Source organism: Hippocampus zosterae, chromosome 4 (assembly GCF_025434085.1).
Source record: "Hippocampus zosterae strain Florida chromosome 4, ASM2543408v3, whole genome shotgun sequence".
Taxonomy (NCBI): domain Eukaryota; kingdom Metazoa; phylum Chordata; class Actinopteri; order Syngnathiformes; family Syngnathidae; genus Hippocampus; species Hippocampus zosterae.
The window spans coordinates 13,899,613-13,926,353 of record NC_067454.1 but is presented as its reverse complement, the minus strand read 5'-3'; the positions used below and the strand labels follow the sequence as shown (position 1 = coordinate 13,926,353).

Genomic DNA, 26,741 nt, shown 5'->3' with positions numbered 1-26,741 from the left:
ACACGCTGCATTAGTATCATCGTAAACAACAAAATCATTGAACCATTTTAGAGTGACCAGTAGCAGTATTTGTAGTACAAGAAGGGTGACTACGTCAGTGACTGTTTAGGGAGGTAATGGCTAGAGGGAAGAAGCTGTTTAAGACGAGGGCCAGATAAAGATGAACATAATAAATCAATCATTGAGCAATCACGTGTTAAAGTGGTTCATTACTTCGCTGCAACCACTAGAGGTGCTGTTAATTAGTTTGAGGTCTGAAGAACAACACATCAGCGACGCAAACCTTGTCTATGGCATGACTCCATTGAACAATAGGTACATTATTTCGTTTTATATGGCGTTTATTGTGAAGATGTTTATCTATTTGGATTAAGACATTCTCCTCAATACTTGCGATCTATTGTGCATAATCAATGCAAAAATGATATTCTTTAAAAAAAAGAGGAACCAAGCTAGAGAGGCCACCAAAGTGATGTGACAGCGTGAGCATTGAGAGCGAGTCCGTTTGATTTATGTGGAGCTCCTTTCTGGATTGGGTCCCCTATTACAAGTCTCCCCTCTCCGAGGCTGCCTCTGCACTTGACCGCTCAAGCGAAGACACACATTCGCGCACAGATTTACGAATGACAACAGGCCAAGCTGTTGTCATAGGCTGAAGTTTGTTCCTTCATCTATTGATCTCACCGCCCTCTTGGAAAAAAAAGAAAAAAACTAATAACAAAAAACAAGTTCCATCGGGCATGGTGATGCATGCGGCGCCAAGGAGGGAAAAGATGGCGAAAAGACAACAAAGACGAATGCAGATGCTGATGAGTGTCCCGCAAGAAATCCGGTTATGTTATATGGAGGACGGTGGGTGGTGGTGTGGTGTCAAATGGGCTTGTTTGTGAGTGTGTCAGTGCCAGTCGCTGCCCTGAGGCTTTTGCCTTGAAGATGCATGCGCAGCACAGCCAGGCAACACAAGCTCCAGGCAGGTTCCAGATGGAGAGGTCACAGACACTCTGCCTCACTGTCCCAACACGGTCCGAGAAACAGAGAGCCTCAGGACACATGCGCACAAGCACACGTCTTTACAGACATGTCCAAAATCTTCACGTTTGCAGAAATCTGCTCATTACGTTCAAATCTTTATTGTCTTGCCAATGTACTTCACTATCTTGTGCACCTTTGTTCTCTCCCTCTCTGTAGTCACTGTATTTCCAAGCGGGGTACAACAGTTGGTGTGAAGCCAGTGATGAAATTCTGATGATGTGTCTCGAAGCGTGCGAGAGGAAACAACTGCGAGGATTAAACCCAGATCTGCCTAATTAATCACTTATCAGCGGGATGGGCTTTTTGAGGCATGTTGTCAGGGCTTTGTGTGTGTGTGTGTGTGTGTGTGTGTGTGTGTGTGTGTGTGTGTGTTTTGTGCCACTCTGAAGCTCATTATCCATCACCTCCCCTCTTCAGCACAGCACTCAGTCCACGGAACTATTCATTACACTTGCCGCAGACAAGTGAATATACGTGTGTCTGGGTTTGCACGTGTGCATATAAACAGCGACAGTGCTCAGGGACTTTGGGAGTTCGGTAGCTGCCGGTTTAGCCAGTTTAGCATCACTAAAACCAAGCTAATTCCTCCAGGCCATAGGATGGTGAGTCATGCTATCCCAAACACAGTATGCTGCACAACTCATCTAACCACGGTGTGAGAGATTGAGTCAAGGCGCCACATGAAAGATGGCAGGCTGCAGCTTGCTTACAAGGTTGCAAAGACATCTACTTGCATGTGTGGGGCTGTTGGGGTGTGATACCTATACATAAAGGCCAAGAAATGATGTGGCTGGAGTTCTCGGGCTGACACGGCTCTACCCACCCCGGGGTCATGGCTCGGAACACAAGTGGGGTTGCCCCGAAAGCCCCGACGGCGGACTCGCATACACATCACATCCTTGACCAGACAGACAGCCCAGTCAGCAGGCCACAAAAATAGCAAACTGGCTTTATTGTGATTTTAATAAAAACGGGGCTTGGGATTTATCAGCAATTATCTGGTGACCTTTTCTTCAACACAGACAAAGAATAGAACCCTTTGACTTGGCATTCACATATTCTCATCTTGCAGCGGGATGGGAAAAATATTAAAAAGCAAGATAGAGTGATAAGAATAAAAAAAAGTGAGCCCCAGACAATAAATAAATAACTAAATAAATAGGTGGCAAGAATGGCCCCTGAAAGGATTTTTTTCTTTTGGAGAGAGATAGAAGTAGAACGTAACAGAGCGCGCATACAGGGTTGAGGGCGTAAAATGAGATGAACGGGAGAAGGATCACGAGGGAGGTGATGAGAGTCAAGTCCTCTCTCTATCTGCACTTAATAAATCAGTTGCAGGGGAGCAACGTGTCTGGGGACAGCCATGGTGCTGATTTAAGAGCCAGAACACGGGTGAACAACTGGACTAGCTGGGTCTTTACAAAAGGTAGATATGAGCGCGCACACACACACGCACACGCACATGCACACACACACTTTTATATTTATATACAGGCCTCTATAAACTCCAGATGGGAAGCACGAAAGTCACCGAGTGGTCACAGGGCAATGTAAGTTCTAATGGGTGGGGGTTAGGGTTGAGACAAAATATTGATATTGCAATGTGCTATTTCATAATTGTAATTTCCCATGGTACAGTTTCACCACACCTACTTTGATCGATACTGTCACTGTCCAATATCCGAGCGTGTTAATTTCCACATTTGATGATGACTCAGACTTGATATGGAACTCAGTATATAACCCCATGTCCTGGGGGTCCATGTTCTTACTTTTGTTAAAGACCAAAGCCTCCCATCACTGTCAAGAACCAAGCCGAATGTCCCTATTTGCTCACAACCTTGGATATTATGAGCCAGTGACTGAGTTTCTGCAAGTTTCACTTCTTCCATTACAAACTGTTTATTACTGGCATTGGCCAGAATCCTCAAAGTCGTCACTTTTCAGTAAACACAAAAAACGGCAGATTTGTTGAGCCTTTAACATTGCAAGACAGCAAGCAATTTGCAACACTTTAGATGGGTCAATATTTTGAGAAATTATCAGACCAAAATGGGGACTGTATAGATTTCTGAAAAAAATATATAGTATATAAAACTGATCAATTTTGGATATACATTTCAACACTACTGGTCAGAGGGTTTTTTTTCATGTATTTAAAGTTAATCATCATTTTTGGGAGAATGTTTAGGATTGATTTGCTTTCATTTTCAATCAGTGCCATTGTGCAAACATCGGCCAGAGCCAATAGAACCATTTTAAATGTCCTGCAGAAGAAATAAACCTTCAGTAAAATAAGTAACAGACAGTTAATGGTTAGATAACTGCTGTTGATGATGCATTTAACGACTGTTAGTTACTTCAGCAACAATGTTCAGAGGCAAAGAGTCAAGTTCAATTGTGACACTCGATGATGCAAACAACTTGCAATATTCATCGGAGGTCATGTCATAGTTCTGAATCGCATGGCTTTTTCTCGGATGGGTTCATTCACCTTCACTGATGTACAACATGATGGCAGCAGCAAAATGAATTTTTATTACATTTTACACGCTAATTTAAACCCAGATGTCAACCAAACTGATTGGGAGATCCTCCGGTGTTCATTTTGGTCATAACCCAAAACACATTGCAAAAACAACAAAGGAGTGCATCACAGGCATGTGGACTGTCAATTCCCCAGACTGTAACATTACAGAGTATTCATTACTCGAACAAAAACCACTGAAAGAGGCTGCCGTGGAAGTGAGGAAAATTATACAAGAAGAATGCAAACGTGTAGGTCACAGGCTCGATGGAGTTATTGCAGGGAAAGGATGCGCAATTAGAATATAAATAATATATAAAGTCTAATTCACTTTAATTGAGTTTAAATTCATCTGTTCGAATACTTTCCCTTTGACGATTTGGTGTTTTGTTTATGCAATTTCAAAAATTGAGCGCGATCTGATTCAGATGTAAATTTCTGTTCTCTCGTCTCATAGTGTCATCAGACTGCAGCAAAAATAAAGGAATCGGCCAAAACGCTGCAGACACAAACGTATTTGAACACACTGAGAATGCATTGAGTGGGTGAGTGTGAGTAGCGCCTCTTCATCCCAGTTTCTGTAGGGTCGTCAATTACAAAGTAAGTCAGCGCCTTGCCTACCAACACCAATATTGCTCTCAGCTGCATAAATGGCCCACGAAAGGCTCTCATACCCAAATACAGCAAGCAGACAGTTGTGAAAGAGCCTCTGGCTTGATGCTGGCCTCACAACTTTACCTCGTGGCTCTTCTGCCTGTTTTGCCAGCTTTCGGAGGGCTGCAGCGAATCCAGAATGAGCCGACTGGGCAGCTGGGCTTCCATTGGCTACGATGGACCCATTAAGAGGCGACGGGGTGAGAGGGCTGACCGTCGCCGTAGTACGGGTTGCCGTGGAGATCATTCCTAAGGATGGTGACTTTGGCTCATGGCTCATACCTGCAAACAAACAAAAGGGATGACGCAATTTTAATAGATCGATAATTTCAAAAATTTTCAAAAAAGTTTATGTTAAGATGATTGAAGTTTACTCATTCACATGTTCTTACATTCGTGAAATGAATACATATTGAATGCCGGCTATGTAAATGAGCCAGACAACATGGATGGAAAAAAAAGAACAACGCATATAAAGCTGTTTTCTTGCAGTGACAGTGCGGTGCTGAGTTTCGGTGACAGCTGGAGCGGATGGGGATTGGTGGCGTAAGGGGCAGTGGGCCATTCATTGTATGGCTTGGGGTCAGGGGTGGGAGGTTACGAGGGCAGGTCGACCTTCCACATCCAAGAACTAAAAGTCTGGCTGTGTGTCTGCTTGAGGTCAAAGGTGAGACAATACACAATGTTGGAACAGCGTATGCTCCGACACAATCAAAGCGATTGCGTTACCTTGCGTGTTCACCGTGCATGTTATGTTATCACAGTTCACGTGTTTATGGGACTTCCTCCAGGAGCAAAACATAAAAGGTTGATTTCCCATGCAAGAGAGTTGGAAGGGAAGAAGGGGTGGGAGGTGGTTCCTTCCTTTCCTGTGTGTGCTTGTATGTGTGTGTTGAAAGGTGACACCGCGTTGACAGCCCCTCAATCAGTGGAATCCCTAAATGCCAGAAGGGCATGTGATAGCCTTACATGCTCCGGCAACACACACACACACACACACACACACACACACACACACACACACGCACACGCACACACACACGCACACACGCGCACACACGCGCACACAAGAAGGGCAGTTCAGAGGATAGTCTATATTTCATACTCGTGTACTGATGAAAGTAGCACCAAAAAATGACCCGCTGACATGGAAAACAAATGTCAATAACTCAATTGTATAAATGGGATTTATATCCGAATTTACTCTTGAGGCTGAGGGGGCTATAAATAGATTGCGTCCCCTCCGGAGCCGAGCAGCACGGCACCCTGCATGTGTCTGACACATACACACTGTCACACACGCAGCAGTGGATTCATATATGCGAGAGAAAGAGAGAGAGAGAGAAAACAACATTCCCAAGAGCTCACAGTAGTCCTGGCTGTAACCCCCCAGTCACCTAGTGCACTCCGTGTGAACCCGATGCACAATTAATAATGGAGTCAAGAATGACTACTGGCTGAACAATACACACTGCGCCATTGGGATCGCGGCAAACGAGCAAACACACAGAATGCCCGGTTCTGTAATACTACTTAGTGAAGCCCCTGTCTGGCAAAGAAATTCCATAAAGGCAGGAGAAGTCAACTAAAAGTGAAAATGAAAGCCTGACTGACCATTTAATAAACGTACAGAAATCGACGCAATCAAGACAGAAGGCTGTGTGGGGACCGCACACATCAAGCCACATGGTGAAAGGAGACAGATGAGCACAAAGCTTCACAAACAAACACAGAGCCACACATCCGGAGGTTTGGCCACGGTTCCTGTCACCTCCACTCATCACCCCCTCACCCCCCCACCCAACAAACAGACAAGCAGACTGTGAGGTTGTAGCTTCTTACTGCACAAAAGAGTGGAAACTCCTGGATCCCCCATGTCTGCATCTTCACATTCAGCCCACACCAGCGCGCACCGGCGGCCGCCGAGACGACGCACACCATCTTCCCGCTCGTGTCTCTTGCTCCCTCACGTCTATCTATCTCCTCTCGCCTGCCTGTTCGCCCGCTCTCCCTCCCCGCCCGCGTTGCCGTCTCTGGCGCTGCCTCTCACAAAGACCGTTTGGAGCTTATCTAACAAAGCAACACACCACACGCGCTGCCTATCTCTCCCCTCCGTGTTCTTGCTCTCTCCCTCTGAGTGGGAAAACTGAAATTCTTAGCCTAGCAGCTGCTGCGATGTCACATGACCTCACCCCCCGAACACACACATAAACCTTCCTCCTTCACACTCTCCCTCCTCCACCCCTCTCAACCTATAATTCCTTAACCATTTGTAGATAACAGACACAGGCATGCATGGCTTGCCAAGGCGAGCTGGGGGAGGGGGAGACATGCTCAGCCATTCGCCACGCCTGACCCCTTTGGCGTGTGTGCGTGAGCTAAATGTGTGTGTGCGTGGATTGACGCAATAGGAAACGCAAAGGTTTGGTAAATTCCCCTTCCCTCCTTGAGACGGAAAGACATGTTGTGGCCTGTGACAAGCCCTCGAGCATCAAGGAACCATGGTGTTGGGAACATTGCCCACAATGAGCTAAGCTCAATTTACTTTATAGACATACTTGGTTTGCCATCTCTTTTTTGTCATTGGCAACAACAACGGAAACACACACACACACAAAAAAAGAACTTGCCCACACCAAACTGAGGATGGCATATTTATGTTCGACCAGGGGCTATCAGGGCGAGAGCAGCGGAGTGTATTGGATAAGTAAAAACACGGCTTGCGCCCTGCCTGTCCTGCTCTCACTGCAGGGGTGTGAACGGGTCATATTTTTTAGTGGCTTCCAGCTGCCACTTCTCTTTTCTCGGAAGAGCGAGGGAGCGGGCAGACCAGAGAGACGACAGCGGAAAGGGATTACCTTGGGGGCACAGCGACACGGTTGGTAAGAGTGAAGAGCCAAAGGCCACCCTGTGACAAAGCACTGTTCTGTTCTTCGGGACATGCTGGTGCGCTATCCCTCCCATCATCACACACCTCAGCTCGCTCTTATCACGAGGCAAACGCCATCAGAGATCTGACCCAGATTGTGTCAGGTAAGTTAAGTGCGACCTGTCACAATGGCATCATGGAAGTCAAACGATTTCAGTGTGACACACTACTTAATGAATCTGACTGATTTCATGATGATCTAGCTTGAGAAATTTGGGACATTTCACTGTTTCTCCTCCAATATCAGGAGTAGTGCTCCTTTTTTGACTGCGTTGCGAGACCGCGGATCCTGTCGGTTGTCTGTACAAAAGGATGTAAAGGGAAAAGGAAGATCGAACATGAGATTTGTTTAGCAAGACAACAGTGCGTGAGAAAAGGCATTTGCACTAAAGAGGATTATGACACTCAGTGAGCCAGCCTCCAGGTCAATTTTACAAGGCGATTGGCGGTTCAAGAAATATCCAGTAGATGGCGCCATCTCCCAGTTAGTTGGTGAAGTGGCACAGGTCCCAACCTCGGTCTTTTAAATCCAATCACATGCGAGAGAGGAGGGGAGAAACACCGTTTTGCATGAAACTCTTAGGAGATGCGAATGCACAATATGTTTTGGCAACGGCATCATAGTTCAACAGATGAACTCACAAACCCGGTTGTTAAAAGGAATCTGTTATACACACGGAACTTCCTCGTGCTGTTTCGCCCCCAGGGAAAATAAGACAAAAGCTCTGGAAAACGGAATGCCGATTACAACAAACCGCAAACGTACACACACGGGCTCTGAACGGATTGACTGCTAAATGGCACACAGTAAACGCACAGAATGAACACCCCGCAGAGAAAACCTGATCACTCACTCCCATCGCCAAATAAACACCCAGTTCCACCTTTTAGTGGTTTGAATTTAGATCTCTCTGTCTCTCTCTCTCTCTCTCTCTCACTCAGTAACTCAGTCAATCACATGGACATACTCACAAAATAAATCCTCTTGGCTCCTGCGTGCCCAGGCCAGTGGGGAGATAATGCAGCGGCAGCTTTGGCGAGCGGTTAATCTTTAACCAGGAAGGGATTTGCCTATCAGCTTGTTAAAACTAGCAGTGGTAGCCCCATGGGACTGATCCATCTACCAGCTCGTCCACATCAAATTGACGACTGCAGAAGCATTGCTCGCTTCGAGGGAGAGCAGATGCTTATTTAATAAGCTTGCTACATTTTAATTTGAACATCCTCCTCATGCTGGCCACACACATGTGGCTGTAATTCACTAACATGCCACATTTGACGAAGAAGTTAGCTAAAGCGAACTCTCGTACATTCAACAATCTTACTGTTTGTTGACTTTTCCCACTGTAGTAGCAGAGCAAACTCCGTGCACTGTACTGGTTCTTCCAGAAACCTGCTTGAAGGCTTTGACTATGAGCAACTACGGTTCATACAATAAATTTGTCAACTCGTCTTTGTTTGTAGATGAGCTTTAACGACAAGGGAGGAATACTAATGACGCACAGCGGACTTTTATGAATGTCCTGTTTTTGTGATCAGCGTGAACTTTATGAAGTATTAAAAAAAAAAAAGTCCACATGACAGAATCTGATAACCGTTGCAAAAGGGGACCAATCGAGTCTGTGTGGGGGACTTCCATTTGAGGGCTGGTTCAACTTCCTATCATGGTGAAATTAGCCAGCGTTAAGTCGCTCAACCTCTCATACGGGAGGGATTTTGGAGTTAGAGTGATGAGAACATGTCATCCGCTGTGGCTGACAGCCTTGTTAGCCGTGCTGACAAGGCCATCCAAGGGGGGCGGCGGGCATGTCGGAGCATTCTTACTATAAAAGCCATGGAGAAATACAAGTGATGTGGACAACCTAAGATAGCAGGAGCAAGTTTCAAAGGCACAACTTTCCTCTGAATTACAGATTTCACTTAAGGGGTATAAAACTACAGTTGCAGTAAGCACAAGAGGTATTTGGACAATGACAGATTGTATAATTTCTAAACACCACACTGGATTTGACATAAAACCATCAACAAATGTGAAATGTGGCAAAAGTGTAGACCTTCGGATTAAATTTAAGAAGAAAATCAAAACAACAGTTTTAATTGTTAAAATATTTTGAACAGCGAGAGAATACTTCCGGGTGTGTGGCCCGGACCAAGATGGCGCCGGGCAATGGCGACATGGTGCTACGCTGTGCAATAATTTGGCTTTTATTTTCTGTTATCTGGACTAAATCGTGTCAGTGTTTTCACTATACTAGGGAGGATTTACTCAAGCATCGATACAGTTCTGGTGAGTTGCCTCACTTTGCCCTAGAAGCTCGTATTTTGATCGAGGAAATCCTGTCCGAGTCTCCAGAACCCAGCCAGTCTACTCGTAGAATACGACCCGTTAGCCGGCGGAGGCGGGGATCGAGAGGGGGTGCGCTGGTGAAACTCCGGAAACGTAATTCCCGTGCCCCTCTACCGAGCATCATGCTGGCAAACGTGCAATCGCTGCGGTACAAGATGGACGAGCTAATCAGCCTCATGGACTCGCGACAGGACTTCAGAACATGTAACGTTTTTTGTATCACCGAAACCTGGTTAGAGTCAAAGATACCCGACGCCGCTGTTACACCCCCCGGATTCGCCTTGTTCAGATTCGATCGTGAATTTGACCAGGTCAACAAAAGCAAGGCCGGTGGTGTGTGCTTTTTGATCAACGAGTCCTGGTGCACCGATACAAAGGTTATTTCTAGGTCGTGTACTCCGGAACTTGAATGCCTCACCATTCGCTGCCGTCCCTTCTATTTACCACGAGAGTTCCCTTCAATTCTACTGACAGTTGTCTACAGCGAACCCAAAGCCGACACCAAGAAGGCAATGAACCAGCTCGCTGACGTCATCGCGAACAATGAGATCGCGAATCCAGGGGCTATTTCTATCATTGCCGGCGACTTTAATCAATGTAATCTCCGTAAAACTCTTCCAAAGTTCTACCAGCACGTGACTTGCCCAACTCGGGGGCCGAATACCCTCGATCACTGCTACACCACGATAAAGGACGCCTATCAGTCACTGCGACGTGCCCCCCTCGGTACCTCTGACCATGCCTGTGTCCACCTCATCCCGACGTACAAATCTCAATTCAAGCGTGAGAAACCATTCAAGAGGACAGTCCGGCAGTGGACGTCCGATGCCATTGATCGACTCCGTGGATGTTTTGAATGCACGGACTGGGATGTGTTCCTAGAAAATGCGACCCTGGATGAGTGTACCGAGGCGGTGACTGATTACGTCACATTCTGCGAGGATTTATGCGTCCCCATCAAGGAAGTGACCGTTTATCCGAATCAGAAACCCTGGTTTGGCGGTGCCCTCAGGCGCGAATCACGTGCTCGTCAAACAGCCTTTCAGTCTGGAGATGCGGCCGCGTACAAAGCATCAAAGTATCGGTTCAAGTCCGCCGTCAAAACCGCCAAACGCGACTACGCCAGGAAACTCGAGGATTCCCTCGAGTCTACAAATAGTCGCGACCTCTGGCGGGGAGTGCGGAAAATAGCGCCGTACAAGTCTGGCGGCAACAAGAACTCGGATCCTGACGACCCAACTCTACCTGATGAGCTGAACAGGTTCTACAGCCGGTTTGAAAAGTCAATGCCAAAGCCTAATACCAGCGATGAACCCGAAGATCCTGATCGTCTGAAGATTTCTACTACTGACACCGTGAAGCAGTTTAAACGCGCAAACGTCCATAAAGCGACGGGTCCCGACAAAGTCTCGAACCGTCTCCTCAAGATGTGCGCACAGCAACTCGGTGGAATCTACACAGAAATCTTCAACTGGTCACTTCGTCTTTGCAAAGTTCCTGCACTTTTCAAAGCATCTGTCATCATTCCCGTACCAAAACGTTCGCCGATAACTACTCTAAACGACTTCCGCCCAGTGGCTCTGACTTCAAATGTCATGAAGTCTTTCGAACGCCTAGTGAAGGATGTTCTCCAGTCGTTACTACCTCGTTCTATGGACCCGTACCAGTTTGCCTACAAGGCGAACCGGTCAGTAGATGACGCTGTGTCTATAGCGCTTGAGAAAGTGTACCGACATCTTGACAAGAGTACTCCGACCTACTGCCGACTTCTTTTCATAGATTTTAGTTCCGCCTTCAACACAATTCTTCCGTCCAAGCTTTTTACAAAACTTCTAAATTTAGGACTTCCGCTGAACTTGTGTCACTGGATTTATGACTTTCTTTGTCTGAGACCGCAGGTTGTTAAAGTCGGCTCCTCAGTGTCCAGTGAACTAATTCTGAGTACAGGCGCTCCACAGGGATGCTGCCTGTCTCCCCTTCTGTATTCCCTGATGACACATGATTGCGTGGCCTCATTTACTGATTGTCACTTCTTTAAATTTGCCGACGACATCACCGTTGCTGGGTTCATTGTGGCCAGTGAGCGCGACTACCGCCGCCAGGTCGACGAACTGGTGATGTGGTGCACCGAGAACAATCTCGAGCTCAATGTCTCGAAGACGAAGGAAGTAATCGTCGACTTCCGTCAGGACAATCCGAAGAAACCCTTGGCTCCTCTGGAGCCGATGGTTATCAACGGCACGGACGTCGAAATCGTTGAAACCTTCAAGTTCCTGGGGATTCACATCTCTAGTGACTTGACCTGGTCGGCGCATGTCGGCCACTGTGTAGCAAAAGCTCAGCAACGCATGTTCTTTCTGCGACGCTTGAGGAGCTTCGGGGTCGGCCAGCGCATTCTGACCAAATTCTACCGGGCGGTGATCGAGAGCGTTTTATCGCTCTCGATCACGGTCTGGTTTGGTCGTGCAACGGTCGACGACCGGCGCTTGCTCGAGCGAGTCGTTAAAACCGCTTCCAGAATTATCGGTCATGATGTAACGTCTTTGGACGAGATCTATGTTCAGCGCTCACTGCGGAGAGCTTATTCAATCACACAAGATGACTCTCATCCTGCTAACGAATTTTTTGAAGAACTTCCATCCGGTAGAAGATACAGATCGATACTTGGTAAAACTAGTCGCCATCGCGAAAGTTTTTTCCCTAATGCAGTCCGTCTTCTGAACAAAGATTTAAGCACAGAGTGTTTTAAGCATTTTAAGCATTGACTAGTCCAGTAATGTAATGTTTGATCCTAGCAATTTATGCATGCGTCCGCACCTGTTGAATTCTGTTATGTGTATACATATATAGCTAATAAATGATGATGATGATGATGATGATGAGAATAATGTATCATTTCTCAGGAACCCAGACACACACTGTGTTGAGACTTTCCTCTTTACCAACACTTTATCTTGCAAAGTGAATTAATGAAAAGAAAATTAAACACGACAAACAGCTAACTCTGTCATTACCCAAATACTTTTGGACCGATGATGCATGTATACAGACTCACTCACTCACTCACTCACTCACTCACTCACTCACTCACTCACTCACTCACTCACTCACTCACTCACTCACTCACTCACTCACTCACTCACTCACTCACTCACTCACTCACTCACTCACTCACTCACTCACTCACTCACTCACTCACTCACTCACTCACTCACAGCACAGCAGGATAAACCTGCTCTGGTGGTTCCAGGTTTGTTTGACTTCAAAGAAGTGATGTCAGGGCAATCTACCCTTGAGCGTTCAAAAAACGGATGTGTCTGCTTGTGCGTTTTTAAACACGCAAACCCCTGCAAGCGCATGTCAGAGTGCGTGCACGCCACCTCATTTGCATCATGTCAAAGGCCAAGAAATCCTATCAAGGAAATGCTGCAACAGTAGCTTTTCGGGTACCGAGCTGAAGCGCAAGAAGGAAGACAAATCGTCAGGGTGAGAAACGAGGAAGGGAGGAGCAAAGAAATAGGAAGGGAGCCAACAAGCATTGCCTGTGTGAGGGCTGTCATTGTACAGCGGGCCTCCATTATGCAGCAACGGCGGAGAACACAGTATATTTCACTTTGACCTCACTTTCTCACTGTCTTAAGTACACACACACACGCACACACAAAAGCAACATACAGGAAGCTTTAAGTGTGCGCGAGTGTGTGCGTTCTCATTATTCATCCCTCACCTCCTACTTCTCTTTCGCTCTTCTAGTCACACTGCACACCAGCACCGCCACCTCAACCTGCACGGCAATGGCTTGGAACAAAAGCACCAATTTCAAAAGACCGTCCGGCACCACTTCCCTCTCGTCGCCTTCCTCTCCCTTTATCCGGAGAAACAGACATCCACAGAGAGGCTGTGTCTTGAGGGGAAGCGCCAGCTCAGATGATTTTCTCTCCTCCTCCCTGCATCCGACTCAGCCACCCCGACAGCGCCATTTCCTCTGTCTGTTAATTACATGCTGGCTGTGGTCGAGGTTGCTGTTTGTGTGCATGTGTGTGTGTGTGTGTGTGTGTGTCTGTGTGTATTTGTGTGCACGCGTGTCATCTGAGGAGTGTGTGGCTGTGCTCTCGGAGACACCAGCGTGGGCGCGTGACAGCACAGTCTGGTTACGCTTGACAACGGTGCTTAGGGTGCAAGCGCACACAGAGTATGCACACACAAACACACGCAGCCAGGACCAGGCGCACATTAGAGCCTTCTGTCTTCTCTGGCTCACATGGTCCATGCCCCAGGAGTCAAGCTGCTGTCTGTGTGGCTGCGCTCTCTCAGCAGCTTCTGCTGAGGGGGACACAGCCCCCTCGCTGCTCTCCTAATGAGTGGGCCAGCTTCAGCATCAGCCCAGCTGTTCAGGCGAGAGGAGGTTGGGAGTCCACTCGTGACTTGCCCCTCCGCGCCTCAACGTCTACACCGCCATCGGGCCCTGCTGACCTCGTCTCTTAAACACCTGCTACCATGAGACAGGGGAAGGTGGCAGTGCGGCGAGACGTGGCAGATATTAAGCACGTGAACTCAAAAAGCACAAACAGAGGTAATCAAGTACAGCAGCACCGTCATTGAGCATGTCATGGTAAAAGCACCTGCGACACTCTTAGGCCAGATTTCACCAACCAACTTTAAAACTTGACTGAAACATGGTTTAAATTTAAATTCTACTGCAGCAACCTTAAACCCTAGTTTCAAATTAGACCGATTAAATTTTAACCCTCTCTTCAAAGCTCAGTTTAATTTGTACTCTTAAATCAAGTTTAAATTTAATTCTGTTGCTCCAGAGCTTTAAACTCCAGTTTAAACTGTTATGGGAAGTCATTTTATCCTGAAAATTGGGATGGTTTAACAATGGATGGATTTTTTTTTTAGGTGTACAATGCAAAAATAATGAAGTATTTCAAAGACAACTGATAGGCAGGCTCAATTCTCTTGAATTTTATAATGAAGAGGAATTTTGGGTGAGAGACAGGTTGTAGTTGAACAGGAAGACAGGATCAACTGTCATACATGGCAGTGAAAGAAATGCAGGTGTACCGATGCTGTAACTGTGAGCAACGTCTCTTTTGTTTCACTCTGGTTGATCTAACCGTCGTGATATAACCGTCAGTTATACCGTTACTGACGGTTACTGCCGTCACTACCGTTACTGCAAAAAAGCATCTTACGTTTTCACCGTGCTGTTGTCTGTTTGCTTGTTCAATTAATTCGGTCCGCAAGTTGCTGTCAAATGAGGAAAAGTTGAAGCTTCTCTGCTGAGTAATTCCAATATAGCTGATCAGGTTAAAAAGTAACGTTTTTACGAGCTAGCAATGTAACCCCATAATCTAATTTAGCGAATGCGCGCATGTGTCGAACCTGCTCACCCACCGCAGCTCTCAAAATTTGATGGCGACAAGAAAAATTGATGCGAGTTTCTGGCAAACGTCTTTGCAACCTCAAATGAACCCAACAACAAAACCCAACCCCAGCACTCGCTACGTGCGCATAGGCTCACAAACCAAACATCTGCCGCTCAGTGACCTCCGGGCTGTGAAGTCTGACACCCGTACCGTTTAACAGTGGTGTTGCAGTCTAAGATATACATTTAACTGCATAAGTGATTATTCATTTTAATTTCAATATCCACAATCATCCCTATTAATTGTGTTGAACTCCGTTTAAAATGAGTTTTACTCAACCGAGATTCATTTTAGATGTTGCAACAGATCTCTGCTTAATTTTAAAACAGTATTAACTCATTTTAAACTTCGTTTTACTAATCTATGATTAGAGCTAATCCGAGATTAAACCTTGTTTGTGCAACCCAGTTTTAAACATGAAGTACTGTAAAAATTGGGTTAAAAAAGCGGTATACAATAAATTTTCCTTTTTTTGTTGCAGCTAATATCAATTCATAAAACCATAAATCGGTCCTTTGAACTGGTCTTTTCCCATAAATTCATCTGACTTTGCAAGTCACGTGAGATCTCGTCACAACGCGAGAGTATCATATGAAAACAAAATCACTGAAATCAGCGCCATCAAACTTGAAGGCAGACTGTGGAAGTTTTCTGGTTAAAAAAAAAAAAAAACACCCACAAAGGCAGCAATAATACTGAAACTTTGTGAGACAGTCACAGGGATGTGAATGTCATGGGTTTACAATGTTTTTAACTGTAAGTGATAATGAAACTTAAAATGAAAGATGCCACCACCTTTTTAATACGGGTACTCCCCCCCCCCCCCCAAAAAAAATAGTAAAAGGTGGCTGCCACGAGCTGGTTGTAATTTTCCAATAACATATGACACCACCATGGAAGTTATCATTACGAAATGACCAATACATTTTCATTGATTTATTGTTTCCTGTTTGTAAAATGGTGCTGGCAACTTATAATGATATAATACAACATGAATAATTATATGAAATGCAGTATATGTTATTCTTTAAAATGCATTTGCACAAATAAAGACCTTCAATGAAAGTAAAGAAATTCCACTTGCCAGGAATTCAAGAAATACATGTTTAGTGTAAGAGCACAGATTTCAATGTGCACTGCGATGCCCAGATTGTCATAAAAGTGCAGCAAATCTTCCACAGAAAACGCATTTATTTAGATCTATAGAACCACCTACTGGCTTTTATAGCGTAGCATGACCTTCATGCATATATGAATTGCGACGCATGATAGAATCATTGAGAAATGGAATGAAGGGCCACATTATCGCCAGTCTTCATCTTAAATATGAAGAGAGATACTGGTAAGTAAAAGAGCAGCTCTACCTGTGCAAACAGAAGCCAGATAACACAAGTAAGGCAACACGGACAACACAGAAAGCTCTGTGCAGGAGTTGAGCAAAACACACAATATGACAATCAGCTGATTGCGCTGATGTCACAAGGGGGAGGGGTGTAGGTGCATGTTTCAAGAGGCAAACACAAACCATGTTGAAGAGCGATAGTGGCAGACACACAAGGGGAAGGAGTGATGATGGTGTCATAGCAGCAGAAAAGGCCTTTTTTTAAAAGCATAGTCTGTAGTGCAATGTTGGGTAACACAGACAGAAATCAAAAAAAGGCAGACACATACACACATATACACACAAGTGGTACATGCATTACGTATTGAGCACACTCACATCAATAATGGTGAATGAGAAAGAGGCGTGGGCAAGTAGTCAAGCATGGTCAGTGCTGAGTGTGTATCATTCCCTTATCTAGTGTGCTCATGTTGCCTGCCCTGTTTGTTTAGCCGCTGCTTATCAGCGACGGCGACAACGGCAGCAGCGAATGCCGGCTAACACAAACGAAAATGCAATATCTACAAGTATCTAAAGGTCTGGTGGCGTGAGTCACCAGAGTCACTCAAGCAAACGACAATTATTCCATACAAATGTGCGGTATGCATCTCTCTTAATGTGATTTGGTGACAGTGAGTCTAACTGGTTTTGAGACTGTTTGAAGTGGTGAGGAAATGAGCTCTACTACTAGTCAAGTAAAATTATGTCCAACTGAAAAAATAAAAACATTTCAAGAATTTGACTGGATATAAGAAAGACACATGCTACTTTATGGGAATACTTGGGAGGGGTGGGGTGAAAAAAATATTGAAAAATTGACTTTGGAATACATTCCATTAGTCGTCAGACAATTTATAGCAATACAGTGTGTGTGTAAAGTGACAAGCAAATGAAAACTACCCTGCGTTGCCAGCATGTACTGTATCTGCCACACCCTGCCCACATAGGGTTGAGTGAGCTTTGCTCGGTGGGGTGACACAAAGACACATCACTGTGACGGAGGACCGTAGAGGGAACACTTGGTGGCCGGTAAACATGCAACGATACAGAACTGACAGGCATTAAAAAATGGTTTCATGATTAAATATTTTCATCTCAATCTTCATTCATTTATATTGTTGCTGATTTTATGAACCAGGCACTCTTTTTTTTTTTTTGGAGCACCATGTAGTGGGAAGTCGAGGGGTTAATATAAGATGAACCATTTGACCAACATTATGACTGTGTAGGTACTGATCCACCTCGGAGCTTCTGCGATTGTGCATTGCCTCACCGTGCTGTCGCTGACCACTTATTATTATTATTTTTTTACATACCCCCTTCATATTAGTAGGAAGCGGCATTGAAATGTCCATCCATTATCCTCACAAGGTTCGGGGGGGTGGGGGGTGCTGGAGCCTATCCCAGCCGTCTTCGGGCAGTAGGCGGGAGACACCCTGAACCGGCTGCCAGCCAATCGCAGGGCACACACAGAAGACCGACCATCCACGCTCACACTCACAACTAGGGACAATTTTGAGTGTCCAATCAGTCTGCCATGCATGTTTCTGGAATGTGGGGGGGAAACCGGCGTACCCGGATAAAAACCCACGCAGGCCCGGGGCAGAACATGCAAACTCCACACAGGGAGGCCAAAGTTGGAATTGAACCCGGTACCTCTGCACTCACTGTGAGGTTGACGTGCTGCTAACCACTGGACCACCGGGCCGCCCAGATTGAAATGTCTTCTTTTATAAACTGTGACAACAAGCGTACCCCCCTTGTTGTTCAAGTCTGTAACTGTCAGTAAAAAACGGACTCATGCAAACAGTTACCACACTAATAAAACGCCGGTTCCGGTTCATACTGGAGGTTGCGCACGCAATTCATGCAAAAGCTCACAGGGCCTAGGAATGGAGTAGATCTTGCTGTCCTGCCTGTCTCCTACTACTACCGATTGCTTTGTGACTTGGTTGTTCAACAATCCTAACAGGTCAGCATACATTGGACTTTGTTGTTTTGTTTTTAACTTTACTGGAGTTTTCTTTAACACCCCTAATCTCAAATGCACAAGGGTAAAACCCAACGAACGTCCAAAATGCCACAAAAATCCCAGACATATCCAAAGTAATACATCTAGAGAGAGGCCAAAAGAAGTGGTGACATGAGAGGAAAAAAAGCTGTGCGCCGTGGCCAAGCAAAACCCTCATTTCCTGAACATCCTATAGCGGTTTCTTCACCATCACGCAGGCAGACCACATCGTAACCCTGCCCTGACACAAACAGAGTGGTTTGCATGCACCACCATCTGCATACCGTCTCAGGACATTGTTCTGTAATGCTAGTCAAATCTAAGCCTCTTCCAGTAAAATACATACTGTACAGTACCATCCTCTCTATTGAGGAACTATGCAAACCCATGCAAAATTCCTCTGTGGTTCTACAGTCAATGCTATTCAAAGCAATCAATGAATGCTGTTGATAAGGAAATGCAAAGTGGGTCAGTCACCTTTAACACCATGGCCCCCTTGTGTAAACAGTACAGGGAGCTGCTTGGGACTGTGCTAATCACTCTCTAAACAGCGCCAGGTGCTGTCACCACAGACAAACTGTCACCAACACTCCTGAACACAGCTGCCGTCGAAACCCCAGACGCTCACCACACAGCAGGCTAGTGCAAGGCCACAAACTGCACAAAAGGCCCCTGAAAACATGCCGACCCGTTTAAAGGCACAATAACTGCGGGAAAGTACTCAACGACTTTAAAACGGCACGTCACGAGCGGGAAGTGCTTCAACTCTGAGACAGCTTTTCATACATCATCTTACAGTCGCATTGTGCGTTCAACTATCAGACATCCTGTTCGTCTGTTACAAGGGAGCATAAATCCTCTACAAGTCAGTAAAGCCCATTATTATTGCTACCGTCAATCAGTGCATTCAAATGCACTTAATAACTATTGGAACCAGACAAAATGCATATCAATCGGTGTCAGTGTCATGAGGGGCATTTCTGGGCATATCCTCCAAATAAATTACTTTACCTCTCCTACTGCCTTTTTGTGCCAAAGTTGACAGTTTTCATCATTTTCATCAGCCTATCCCAGCTGTCTTCGGGCAATAGGCGGGGCACACCCTGAACTGGATGCCAGCCAGTCGTAGGGCACACATACAGTACGTGGTTTCAACGATCACAATCACACCTAGGGACAATTTGGAGTGCCCAATCAACCTGCCATGCATGATTATGGAATGTGGGAAGGAAACTGGAGTACCCAGAGAAAACTCACGCAGAAATCAAACCTTGCACCTCTGCAGTGCGAGTCTGACGGGCTCACAAGCAGATCACTGTGCCTCCTTCCTTCTCTCTTTTGTGAGAGAGAGAGAGAAAAGTCACTTTACTTGAAGCAAGAGCAGCATACGTGCTTGTTTCAGTGGCCAACTGATCTTTAAAGAAATTAGCGACAAACCTCAGCCATGATTACAAAAAGGCACTTCTTGTTTCTTGAAGACAAAAAGATCAAATTTAGTTCAACGACTGATCAAAAGACACAGCATCCACTGACTAAGTCAGTATATTTTTATGATGTCACCACAGAGGTGTCAAATGTTTAGATCGCAACTCAAACGAAAAAATAAAAACACCCCGCACTTTCATGCAGTCACGGAAAATTTAAGTGATCTTTTATAGCTCTGTCATCTCCGCCATCTTGCTCTTTTTAAAACAGTTGATGGGGTCATCAAGACGAGCGGTTTTAAAACCTTGGTCTAAATCTAATTGTAACATGTATTTATTACATTTTTTGATGCATTTTGGGAGCTTGGAACGGATTAGGGCATTTACATGGAAAACTACTTACAAAATGTTATAGTTTCGAAATTTCTTCCAAAACCAATTAATTTCGTAAGTAAAGGTACTACTGTATATATTCTCATGATTTCAAAACATTGCACAATGGCACACACTTCAACTCACTACAAATGTAGCAACAGCATATCCTTCGTGCATTCTTCATTGGCCAACTGCACCGTGGGGGGCGGGGGGGGGTATGTGTCAGAGCAATGAGAGGCATGTGCGCCCCTCGAGAAGCAGCTGTTGAGCGTGCCAGTGCCTCAAGTGAAGTGAAGGCGCGTGCGTGGGAAGTGATTCAACACTGTCCACCTGCCACGCGCACACAGACGTGCACATACAAAGCATACGTCAACAAACAGGGTCACATCCTTCACTCGAGGGCACCAAATGGCCCCACAGCATGCGTCAACACACGCAAGACAATACGAGATTTCAACGAGCCTTGGCATTAGCGAGTGTTGAGGAAAAGCGACTGTATACTTTTATTCATATACAGGGTCTGGGTTGTATTTTGCATAATAATCGCAACAGCGCTGCAGAAACTTGAAGTTGATGGGTGTGCTTGGAGGGAGGGGGTCAACCGTTCAGGCTTATGTGCTTTGAAAAGACAATTGTCTGGAAGCCAGAACGATACATTCGTAGAACGAGAGCTGAACGCGTCCAACGCGACTGCTTTTGCTTCCCCTTCCGCGCTTCTTCTCTGCCTGAACAACGATCGAATGCGGCGAAACGATAGCCGCCGTTTGCTCGATCTCCTCCGGGGTTCCCTCACAACCCCTCGTCGTGTACTCGCTCAACACAAACAACTCCCTCTCCCCTCTTAAAAAAAGCTTCCAAACACCATTAGGTTTAGACTCACCGCAAACAGCGAGAAAGGACGAATTCCAGACGTATTAAATTAGTAACTTCCTGCCGTCATCGGCGGAGAGAACGCGGATACATCCATCTGTCGAGTACTTTTGTTGTCACGCAGGAAGCTCCGGCACGGAGCTTAGAGGAGAAGAGAAGAGAAGGTAGCCGGCTGCTGAAAGCCGGGAGCCGGGAGGTGGGGCTTCCTCGCAGGCGGGGGCTGGACAGACAGACAAGCCGGAGGGGGTGGGCGCGTAAGCACCTGCTCCCCTCCTCAGCCGCGCCTCCAGTGCCCGACTGAACCCGCGAGCCCCTCCCACCTCCGCCCGACAAATGGAGTAAGAAATTAGCGACCATCCTCAAACAGTCTCAACGGAATCACTTCACCCAAGATCAAACGTTGTTCAGTGACCAAAAAAGCAGATACAGCATCAACTTATATATTCGGAAACACATGATTTATGATGTAGTACAAAGGTGTCAAAGTCGGCACCCTACATCACGCTTGGTGGCCCACCGAAGCAAATAAATGTCAATTTCATGCTTCTTCCACCAAATTGCGAAGCAAGTAAATGTGTACTTCATGTTATTCCACCAAATTGCTTCTTAAAGTCTCCTTAAAGTGAAAATCAGAATCAGAATCATCTTTATTGGCCAAGTATGTAGAACACACAAGGAATTTGTCTCCGGTATAACACGCTGCACTAGTATCATCGTAAACAACAAAAACATTGAACCATATAAATAAATGTCTTTGACACACCAAAGAGAATTGTGTTGATAAGGATCCTGGAAAGCTGGGGTGGGCAACTCTGCTCTTCGAGGGCCATTATCCTGAATGTTTTCGATCGCAGGTGTCAAAGTCAAGGCCCGGGGTCAGATCTGGGCCGCAAAATCATTTTATGTGGCCCGCAAAAGCAAATCAAGCATGTCGAGTTCCATGATGCTTGCTAAAGTCTGAACCAAATTTTCAAATTGTCATATGTAATCCACAATAACAGTCATTATTCTTGACTTCTGATTTGAAAACGAGTTATCCATCAATTTGTTGTGCGTGTATGTAATATGTGGAGGTGATTAAACATGTATGTGGTTTCCTAAAATTCATAACGGCCCTCCAAGGGAAACGGTAAGTACAATGTGGCCCGTGACAGAATGAGTTTGACACCCCTGTTTTAGATGTTTCTATTCTCCAACACACCTGATTGAAACGATCAGGTGTCTGAAGAGCTTGCTGATGAGCTGAGGGACCAAAATACATTTCGTAAATTTGACAGAAAAATATTGTGAACAAGCCTGCCAAATTTGAATTTAAAAAAAAGTATCAAGTGCTGTAGGCTTCTAACTGTAGGATGGTGTGGACGTGTCTGCTAGAGACACCCTGCATCAACTACATTCATTCAAACTGTTTGTGCTTAAGTGTCTACTCAGATGCAGGATGAAAAAATATCCGCCACTGTGTTTAAGAAGCAGTTCATGTTGTCCTAAGTGTCTCGGTTAAGTGGGGACCCAGATAACAACACAGTGTGAGGCACATTCGATGACCACAGTCAAGCGACCTTGTTAGCTTGCAGGTTAGCGAACGGAATAAATAGTGTTTCTACAAGCGGTGAATGGAATGAGGAATGGAATATTGGACGGACCAGACCATGGTCCACCGGTCAGCAGATCCGTAAGCCCACTAATGGTTAATAGCTACTAGCTGCTAGTAGCACACCAACTCGCGGTGGGGCTGTCCATTTCGCTCGTCATTAACAACCCTGCCAAGTTTGAATGATTAAAAATATTAATGCTATTTTGTCGAGTAACTTTCTTATGCGTATAAATCTCTATGCTTGAGTCATGACACTATTTCCGCTGAAAACCTCAGGTGGCTTGCCCACCTGGTTGTCACTGTGCTTTCCAGGCCGCAAAAAGAAGCGTGGCCATGAGCTAGCTCGTGAGCTAACAGTATTCAATTCAGTATATATAGACTGTATATACAGTATCTATGATGATGATAATGATCATTATTATCCATACTTACTTTAGGAGTGGTCATCAATCAATCACAGAGCACAAAAATAAACTCAGTATAGACGTCATTATTAGTACCTCTATGACATTGGAAAACAAAATCTGTGACTGCACTTAATAATACAGAATTAATCTATTCCTACTGCTGGTGGACGACAAGAGTTGCTTTAACCAATTACAAAATAACACTCATAGTATTCAAATTGTTTTGGATTGTATTGAAAGGACCCCACAAATTCTCAATTATCTTGTCGAACTCTCAAAATATCGATGAGGGCACTAAAATAACTGAACTGCCTGGGGCGTATATGAGACATGAATTAAAATGGAAATGACATTTTATTTGAAGTATGCACAGGTTAGGACAACTACCCTTCAGTTTTGTTAATTAATTATGGTGCATAACTGATTATGTTAAACATGATGACTATTCAATGAGCTCATCGAAAGAAGGAATGGTAATTCAATGATTGTCCACAAGAGGACAGCCATTGACCAAGAGCACACAGTGAATGAAGCCTTAGACGACAAGCTTCATAAAATCTACCAACCCCTGACTGATTCATCAATTGTCTTACTGTGGATTAGATAGCACCGGGTACACAGATTGTACCATCAAAGCCACTCTTGTAAACGGTAAAGACGAACTGTTTTTCCAAAGCTAATGATTGATATTTGGATTAGATAGACAATGGTTGAGGAGGAGTTAGGATGAGGCATTCCTAATTGCATTGGATTAATTACGTATACATTGTGGGACCCCTGCTACAAGATGCATGAAACATAGCAAAAACACACCACTCACAGGTGGCAAAAGTACTTACACTCAATACTTAAGCTGAATTACAGATACCCGTGTTTAAAAAAAAGTCTGGAAAAGTAGAAGTACTGATTGACTATTTTGGTAAAGTAAATAAACAAAACAAAGTATAGATATGTATTCTCAATTTTAGGGAGTAGGGATGAAAAGTCACCAGAAATATTTATATTTAAGTAAAGCCCAGACACCTGCGAGATTGACTTATTTCACTTCTTCCCATCACTTATCCTATCTAATATTAGTGCCTTAGATGTCATGACCTTACTCGAGAACGTGTGTATGGATGCACTTGCGCAGTGTGTGGTAATGACTGTGTGTCTTGTTTTTCATCCAAGTGCTCATGTGTCCCTCACCTCTATTTGACCTGCCTGCCAGTGAGAGCTGGGAGCAGGTATGATGCGGCACAGAGACCTCCGCCTCTGATCTGCCTCGCGTGTCTCTGCACACGTCCTCGTTTGGACAGCAATCTCCTCACTGACAGAGATGCCGTCTGTTGATTTAGTCACATGGGCGTGCGTTAAAACTGTCTTTTATTTTATTTGTTTAATTTTACATCCCTTTGTATCCCAATTTACCACAAATGAGCTGTTAGCACTGAGTCAATGTTGGTAATTAGACTTTGCTGTTTGTGCTGTTGTTAGTCATGGACATGCTCTCGGACACGCTTCTCTGACAAAACTGCTTTTATATCTTTGTAAAAGTATTCTTTTAAATCTTATTAAATTTTGCTGGTGTTCCTATTCTTTGGCCATATCTGTTCATCTTTGCCTACTGTACCCTCTTTTTGTCATGATTCAGTTTTCGGTCAGGCCAGCAGGTAGCATGAGCGGTACGCACATGCTGTCAATCTGTAATTTGTAGACTCTGTATTTAAGGTGTCTTCTGCAGTGCACCTGTGTCGGAGTATTGTTTCTGGTATTGCTATCTTCTCTGCTCATGGACTAGTTGGCTATTGACCTCGTCGTGTTTTGCGTTTTGTACTCTTGGTATCCCTGCTTTTTGTAAGTACGCTTTTGGTTTTGTGATTTGGCTTTTCGCTCGCGTGTATTTTGATACATTATTTTCGTTTGTATTTGCGGTCTTTATTTTTCTCCCTTGCCTTTTGTGCAAGCGCTTTTTGTTATTCGTTTATGTTCTCTCTGGTCCTTGTTTTGACCAGCGCTTTATGTTACCTCTTTATCGGTGCAGTTATTAGCATTAAAACATATTTTTGATACGGAGACCTTGTTTACCTCTACGTTTTTGGGATCCAGACTTAACTCGGCTTGTCCGAGTCGTGACGCTTTTTTACGCCCCAAATATGATTACAGGCTATCCACGCTCCGAACATTCCTCTTTATCTTTGCAGCCTTTACCCCACCACCCCGACTCCCCTCCTCCTCTCTCCCCCAGCAGCAGACCTGGCCTAAGGCATCGTTTGCTTAATTTAATAAAGGGGCTTTAAGCTTTTGAGAGGCTTTTGAAGGATCTGACTGCTGTTACATTCATTACAGTCTATCAGCCACTGGAGACAGAGACGGCTTGGCTGTGGAAGAGCCAGTGGAGGAGCGGAGGCTGCAAAAATTGTGCTAATTATTACATTTACACCCATTTGTCCTGGATATAGTCCCCTCTGCTCCCCAGGTTGCCTCTTTCACCTCCTTGAACTCCCTCCCCACCACCATTGTGTGGATGACAAGTGGCGGCTTTTTTTTTTTTGCTTTCACCACAGGGAAACCGACTCAAAAAAGGATATTGTGTAGTGTGTGGGAAAAAAAAATCACACTCAGCACCACTAACCACCTGTGGATGCTGAGTGTGCATATGCCCTCCCCAAGCTTCTCTTCATACGATTGTACATCCAAATAAGAGGACAAGATTCACTGGACACTCCATTGGATGGGATTTACACAATTTCATGACATCCAAGACAAAAGGTGTTTAAAAAAATACTAAGTGTAGTTTAGCACTGCCATTGAGCAATTCATTTAACATTTTTTATTACTATAACTGTAGTTTGCAGGACTGTTGAACTGCATTGTATCATGCTGAAAGATATTTTTAATAGTTTGGTTTGGTTCAACCTTTTCATTATGATTCATTGCAGTACTACATTGTACTACAACTGCCATAATACACATTTGAAAATTAATATCTCCAGACACTGTCAATCTAAATAGTGTTATCTTCAGAGTGCCTCATACAGCCTGTAGCTTTTATGTGCATATGTAAATGAAGATTTGCATGGCTACGGCTGGGTGACTGGCTAGGCCACTGTGTGTGCTCCACTCTCATCCGTGGCAGCTAATAGAGGTAATTAACATGCTGATGAGAAGTTGAACCAACAGCAGGGGGGGAGCTAGGCAGAGTGACAGGTTAAACAAGGAAGTGACTGTGGAACGGAAACCCTTCTATTGTTGTTTACCTCTGTGAAGAAGGTCTGTCTTTGGGCTCATATCAGGAATTCAGTGGAGTCTTGTGCGATAATCTGCGTAAAATCTACTTGACATCACTGGAAATATGCTTCTTATCTGCCCTCTAAATATATACAGATGTAGGAACACATGGCGTAAGGTGAAAGAAAGCAGGGCAGGGAAATAAAAGGGGAGGAAGGGAAGAACTTTCGATTGGGATGTGGATGTGTGCGAAACGAAAGGAGTAGGGAGGAGATGTATGGATTGAACGTGTTTGGCTCTGTTCCCTCCTGTCTCCCCTTGTGAGTGCATGTGTGCGCGCGCAATAGGGGGAGTGTGGTGAGGCCTATTCAGAGACATGGTGGTAATAGGCTGGGGGGAGCCATGATGCGTCTGAGCCACTGACCTGCCCATTAGCTCTCTCCACTCCGTTAAGCCCTCACATCGATCACCCAGTCGCACATCATTGATCTGGAAAAACAGGCACACGAGCACCACACACCCTCCGCCTTTCAGTATCGGTCAATGTG

At 45.1% G+C, this 26,741-nt stretch overlaps 2 protein-coding genes across 3 annotated transcripts in view; one reads left to right on the top strand and one right to left on the bottom strand.

Annotated features, from left to right (window-relative positions):
- Positions 1-26,741, top strand: part of emc8 (ER membrane protein complex subunit 8) — a 681,399-nt gene that overhangs the window by 28,079 nt on the left and 626,579 nt on the right. The window lies entirely within an intron of this gene.
- gse1b (Gse1 coiled-coil protein b) overlaps positions 1-26,741 on the bottom strand; it is a 182,651-nt gene that overhangs the window by 20,597 nt on the left and 135,313 nt on the right. Inside the window, exon 3 of the mRNA XM_052063449.1 lies at positions 4,298-4,495. Within this exon, the coding sequence (XP_051919409.1) occupies positions 4,298-4,495 (198 nt within the window). The remainder of the gene's footprint in view (positions 1-4,297; positions 4,496-26,741) is intronic.